Raw genomic sequence first — 6,371 nt, 5'->3', positions numbered from 1 at the left:
ACTCATCTATCTACCAGTGAAAAAACATGAACCTTGGGACAAAGATTTGCCTCCAAACTCAAGATTTTCACATCATGAATCCAAGTTTTAAATCGAGGTTGTGATAAAATGTATGCGTTATTGAACTTGATTGCTTAGTCTCTTCACCATTCGGACAATAAGAAAATTAAGGTGCTAGCTTTGAAATTGAATTACTTCAACTTTACTCACATAAGATATATTTCACTAAAAAGGGTTTTTATTTTGGTCTTTTGCTCACCTAATGTGCCTTGTGTTTACTAGATGAGGCCTGAACTTATTGGATACATAATTGACACTTATTGAGTATTATATCAGAGATTCGGATGGCAAATTTTCTCCCACAATAATAGAATTTATTTGGGACTGTTACATATGTGGATTCATTGGTGTGGATGATGATTTCGAAAGAAAAGTCATGACAAAAATGATATGAAAATAAACAAAAAAACAGGAAAACTACAATAAACAATCCAAAAATGGGTATTTATTAGCAAACAATAAGCCACGGCTAATTTTCAAACACAAAAACTAGCCGTTGAGCATCAAAATGGGTAATTTTAAGTTATGTGTATTTGGTGAATTAAGTTTTATAATAGGGATATTCGGTGAAATAAGTATTAAAATAGGGGTATTTGGTGAATTTGAAAATTAGGCTAACGGAGGACTAACGACGCGTCATTAGTAAAGGTATTTTGGGTAATAAGTCATTTGTGAGAGGCGTTTGGTGAAATTTTGAAAGTCGAGGGGCATTTGGTGAATTACGCCAAAACTCGGGGGTATTTCATGAAAAATCCGTAAAATTATTTCAATATATCAAGTAATATAAAATTTGGCTAACATTTGAAATTGCGCAAGGACAAATATTAAAGCGTGATATTTATACTTATGTATATAAAGTTAAGTTTTGTACAAAAGGAGGTTGGGTCGGGGAAAAAACCCGGATTTAAATCAATTCGAGTTAACAATATGCTTGTATAATAGAGTTGTGTTAAAATCAAGTCGAATAAAAAAAGGTCTAGTTAAATACATGTCGATCGAATCAAAGTAAGATCAGACCAAATCGGGTTAATAATTAATTGTATCAAGTTGGGTGGACGTACAATTAACATGTCGATTTGGATACAAACTGGGTATAAACATACTTCTATTACGTAAATATTGTGTTGGTTCAAACCAACTTTTTGCGGGTTAAGGCCAAGCCGTGTTGAATTTAGAACGAATGCATATCATGTCCGGATACTAGGTGCTCGGGTTAAACCGGTTTCGGGTTGAGTTAAAATCGGGTAATCTAATTTTGATTTGAGTTCAAATCTGGTCAAATTAGATTGGTAACTGAGCTTAGGTCGGGTATACATTGAGTTTGACCCAAGCTTTATCAGGTCATATTAGGCCGAATACATATGAGATTATGGGAAATTTTTTCCAGGCTAATCGGATCAGTTTCTGACAACTCTAATTATGATTTTCACTTCAAAGTTTCGTTCATATCTCGACCTACCCTCTATAATTTATTGCCACCATTGAAATCGACTTCCTTTAGTTAGTCCCCCATTCCATATATAGTAGAATCCATACTTCTAAATTCCATGTATTGCCTTTATCACACAATTGACAAAATAACCATACATATCATGTAATTACAAACCCATGTGATCCAAGGGATTAAAATCAAATCAATCGTAACAACATCTTCTAGATCCAACTCTTCCCCTTGCCCCACCCCCCCAACACACACACACACACAAATAAAAACATTGTTAGTAATTAACAAAAGCTTAAACATTGATTAACATTATAATGTACAGTATTAAACTTATGGAAAAACCCCCTAATAACATACAAACACAAATCTCTATGCAACAACGAACATCCTTTTCATAAACTCAAACTCAACTTTAATAAGTCTATGAGTTTAATAAATTATTGTTAGAGAATCAACCATTCAACCAGATAATTATAAATAATTTAATTAAAACAAAGAAGAAGATATGAAATGATAGAGGTAGTACTATAACATAGATTTAGGACATAGACCTAGACACCCTAGGCTAAGGCAATGTCACTCTCATTCTCTTGCTAGTGGACCCTAAACCCCAAATAAACACTAGCTAAATTAAAACACACCCTCTCTTCTCCTTCCCTTTCCTTACCCTTTTTAAAGTCACGAGACCCACCTTTTATGTCTCTTCTTGTTCTTTCTTGCCATGGGAGGAGAGAGAAATTTCAGTTTGTATTTGCAGCTGACACCCAGCTAGAGTGAACTAAGAGAAAATTTTAAACACTTATTTCTTCTTCTACATCACCTTCAAACTAACAACTTGTTTCAAACTCAAACTTAATTTGCTCCCACATCCATCCATCCATCCATGTATGCTTACTCTCTCCTCTTGTTGGTCATCCCAAATCACATATAAGTCAATCCTCCCTTCGCGACATCGCCAAGCTAGTACTCCGTATGTGATTTGGGGGTGACTAAATTTAACCTGTTAATTAATTGTTTACAAGTTTATATATGGAGGATTTAATTTTTATTTTTTTGAATTATAATAATTTGGGGTGTAATAAAAATGGTGGGGTGCAGGAGGCCAGAGGGGAGCCCATTGGACCTGAATCATTTGCCGGAGGATTACACCAGAGACGGCAAACAGGTGTATGAAGACACTTCCACTTCTGGTAATATCAATTATTTCCTTCTTTTTTTTTTCCCATTTTTAACCATTCCTTTTATACAGGAAACGCAAATTATCTGATTTCACACTTTAGTTTACTAAAACGTACAGGATATTTAGATAAAAACAATTTTTTGAGCAATTTCATGTATGGAAAAGTATAAATTAAGTTTCATCTAATTTGTAAAAATAAATAATGATTAAAACTACAATCAAATAAATTAGGGTTTAGGTTATGGTTATGTTATTTTATTTTTAATTTTTAGTTATTTTTCGTATTACAATTCATATTCCAAGAATCATAATTATCGCTTCATCAGTAACTTGCTGTTGATGATATTTAAAATTAATACCCTTTATAGAAGTGGGTAGTTTACAATGATTTACCAAAAATGGGTGTTTCTAATGGTTATAAATATGTTGCAGGGCAAAAGAAAAAGAAGAACAAAGATGAAAGTGGGAAAGTGTATGAGTGTAGGTTTTGCTCTCTCAAGTTCTGCAAATCTCAAGCCCTTGGTGGTCATATGAACCGCCATCGCCAAGGCATGTTCTTTTATGTCTCCACTCTAATGTTTCTTCTCCTATAACTATATTTCCTTTTAAGCATTTTTATTTTTTATTTTTTATTTTTTATTTTTTATGGATTAAAGATAAGACTTTAATCATCATTGTTCTTTTTGTGCTCACTCTGTTTCAAAATATTCATAACGACTGATACGTTTATCAATGTTAAAGCTATACCATCAATATTTATAATTGATAGCAAAATTCATTAAAAATTTATATTTGAAAACTATGTTTGAACCAATCCAACTACATCATATCTTACGAAATAAAATTTGGTTTTACATATTAGTAACAAAATGTAATCAAAGTGGAGTACTTAGCATATAAATATTGCAATAGTCAAACCGTTGCAAGTAAATTGATAGTTATTACTCTGTAATAGCGAGTAGCAATGCAATAATCAATATAATTACATCCCTCTTGTAATGTGCAATATTTGTTGATCTTATCATAGTACTTTTATCATAATTGTTCCTCTATCTTAAATTAATTGCCACATTTGAGTTTTCAATACCAAATTCTATAAATTGTGATACGGGGTATTTTATAATTAAAATACAAGGGAAAAATTATCATATCTGATATTGTATAAAATATAAATGAATAGTTTAATAATATTACTCCATTTTGTAATCAAGGTTATGATGATCAACATTGTACGTACTACTATAAAATGTTAAAATGTGAATGGTCCAATTATTTCAGGATGTCCGTAATAAACATAAAAGGGCAACATTTATTGGTACGGTGTTAGTTGATTATTAAGCAGCAATCCCTAGGAAAAGAGGTGAGTAATTAATTAATTAATAAAAACAATAAATGGTGAAAGGCTAAGCCGGCTAAGACGTTCTAGAGTAGTCGAGAAGAAATGAGAAGGCATGCAGAGAGGTAGGAGAAGTCTATATGAAAGGCGTAGTCATATCAAAAAAAAAACTTGCCGTTCTTGTAAACCTCTGAAATTCTAGCACACTTACTAATAACGAGTATTACACTTTTTATGTTTGTCTCCTTTGATTTGACTGATGTGATTTCATATCATTTGATTTTATTCATTATTTATTATTATTTTTATTATATTTTTGTATTTACTTTCTAGCTAGATATGAATCTATGATAGACTTTTATGCTAGATAAACTGCTGATAATCTGATATTGTTTGTTGTTGTTGTTGTTGGTTGCAGAGAGAGAGACAGAAACGCTAAACAAGGCTCGTCAACTGGTCTATAGCTCTGATAACCCTCCCCTTCCGGTTCCTCATCACCATCCACACACCCATTTAGGGTAATTTTTCAATTTCCCATTTCTAGTCAATATTTATCTTTTCTGGAAAGGATTTAGTTTGCTGCCAATTATATGAAAGGGTGAATTTTGCAATAGTAAATTAATTTGGCTGGGAGTTAATGTTGCATCCACGATCTAAATGTGAAAATGGGTTTCTATATATATACTTCGAATGTATGTATTACGATTATAATTAATCCATATTCCGTAGTACTCCGTACTATTTTTGTTCGACAATAGCTACAATTATGTACACTATGATTTTTTCAGAACAAGATAAAAATTGGTCATAAATAAAAGTATTGGATTTTTCATAGAATCTATCTATAAAAGTTAAAAATAAGTACTCCGTTTGAGGTATGTTTACACAAGGAAAAACATACTCCACACTTAGTATTTGTATGGTTAGCTAGTCACATAATTATTGAATTGAATATTTTTACATTTATTCAAAACAACAAAGAATAAGTCAATAATTGGATGTCGAGTGACACAAATGAAACAAAAATAGTGGCACTTCTTCAAAAAATAGCAAAACTTAACTGCTAGTATTAATTTTATTTTAATTTATTTAATTTCCTTTATGGATAGGTCTTATGTTTCACCTGGTGCAATGTATCACCAACAGCCACCAACTCCTCCTCCTCCTCCTCAACTGTACTCTACAAGACCAATAATGTATTCCGGTGGTGGTGGCGGATCATCAACATCTCTTCAGCCGCCACACCAATTCCATCACCATCAGCCATGTTTGTACACAACAACGCCACCCCAACAACGTATGGTTCAATCAGGGGACTACTACATGGCACATGGTCATGCATTAACCGGATCATCCTCCACGAACTACACTTGTATTGGAGCACCGGTAGGCATACCAGGGATCGCTGGACGACCCGGTGCCCGAAACAGTCTAGACCAGGAAGATAGGGTTACAAGACCATATTAGCATTAATTAAGATTAGTAGCTTAGTAATTTCAGAGGCCCATGCAAAAAGGGTTTGGTAAGGAAATGTGTTTTATTAAAAAAAGAAAAAAAATATTTGGAATTAATTTTAAATAGTTTTTCTTGAGCTCACAAACAGTTGCAATGTCTCTCTTTCTGAAGAGGAGCAGTGGCAGAGGAGAGAGAATAAGCGATTGTTTGTTTGGTAGGGATTTGGAGGTTTATGGGAAAGAGGAAACTGGAAGAAAACCAAAAGAAACTAGAGTTTGTGTTATTGCAGGTTAACAACCAGGCCAGTTGGATATCAACTGAATGTTTCCTATTCTAACTTCTCTTGTTAGCTGCTGTTTCTCTTTCATTACCCCTTTTCTTTTCTTTTCTTTTTTATTTTTTATTTTTTATTTTTATTTTCTTTTGCATGCCTATTTTAGGAGATACACCGTTAATATGTTTAATTTACGGACTATTTATTTACCACAACTATTAATTCGATCTTATCACTATTCAACACCAATATACTTCATATATATGGATGTCGACAATAAATTAATCAACCATATGCATGTGATGTACGTGGATGTTTATGAGATTTAAGATCGAATAAACCTAACTTTGATTCTGGCTTCAAATATTTTGAAAGGTAATGCAAATTAACATTAAATTTTAATATTGTCTTCACTTTTATCTCAAAATTATTTTTTTAAAAAGAAAAATCATTTTATATATATACTTGCTCCGTTCCGGAAATATCGCACCATTTGTTTTTTACACTATTCACACTACGACTTTGGCCACTTTTTGTAATTCGTATGTAGTTAAATTTTAGTAATGTGGGGCCATGTTAGATTCGTACCGATATATGTTTTTTAAATATTAATTTTTTTATT

General features: G+C 32.4%; 1 protein-coding gene across 2 annotated transcripts; it reads left to right on the top strand.

The window, feature by feature from the left end:
• Positions 1-2,159: 2,159 nt before the first annotated feature.
• LOC110798319 (zinc finger protein JAGGED) lies at positions 2,160-5,976 on the top strand. 2 transcript variants are annotated; one of them, XM_056838150.1, is made up of 5 exons: positions 2,160-2,474; positions 2,603-2,694; positions 3,117-3,233; positions 4,439-4,538; positions 5,130-5,976. In XM_056838150.1, the coding sequence occupies exons 1-5, from the start codon at positions 2,392-2,394 to the stop codon at positions 5,485-5,487; spliced, it is 750 nt and encodes a 249-aa protein (XP_056694128.1). In that variant the 5' UTR covers positions 2,160-2,391; the 3' UTR covers positions 5,488-5,976. The 2 variants fall into 2 exon arrangements, with proteins under 2 accessions (XP_056694128.1, XP_021859190.1); XM_022003498.2 differs by having other exon boundaries at positions 2,163-2,389.
• Positions 5,977-6,371: the final 395 nt, after the last annotated feature.

This window comes from Spinacia oleracea, chromosome 3, assembly GCF_020520425.1.
Source record: "Spinacia oleracea cultivar Varoflay chromosome 3, BTI_SOV_V1, whole genome shotgun sequence".
Classification (NCBI taxonomy): domain Eukaryota; kingdom Viridiplantae; phylum Streptophyta; class Magnoliopsida; order Caryophyllales; family Amaranthaceae; genus Spinacia; species Spinacia oleracea.
This window is presented reverse-complemented; position numbering and strand designations above follow the sequence as displayed.

Excerpts from the sequence above, each read along its gene's own strand:
- LOC110798319 (XM_056838150.1), top strand. The coding sequence starts at position 2,392 with ATGCTTACTCTCTCCTCTTGTTGGTCATCCCAAATCACATATAAGTCA. Across the intron at positions 2,475-2,602 it reads CATCGCCAAGCTAGTACTCC|GAGGCCAGAGGGGAGCCCAT; the intron begins GTATGTGATTTG and ends GGTGGGGTGCAG. Across the intron at positions 4,539-5,129 it reads CATCCACACACCCATTTAGG|GTCTTATGTTTCACCTGGTG; the intron begins GTAATTTTTCAA and ends CTTTATGGATAG.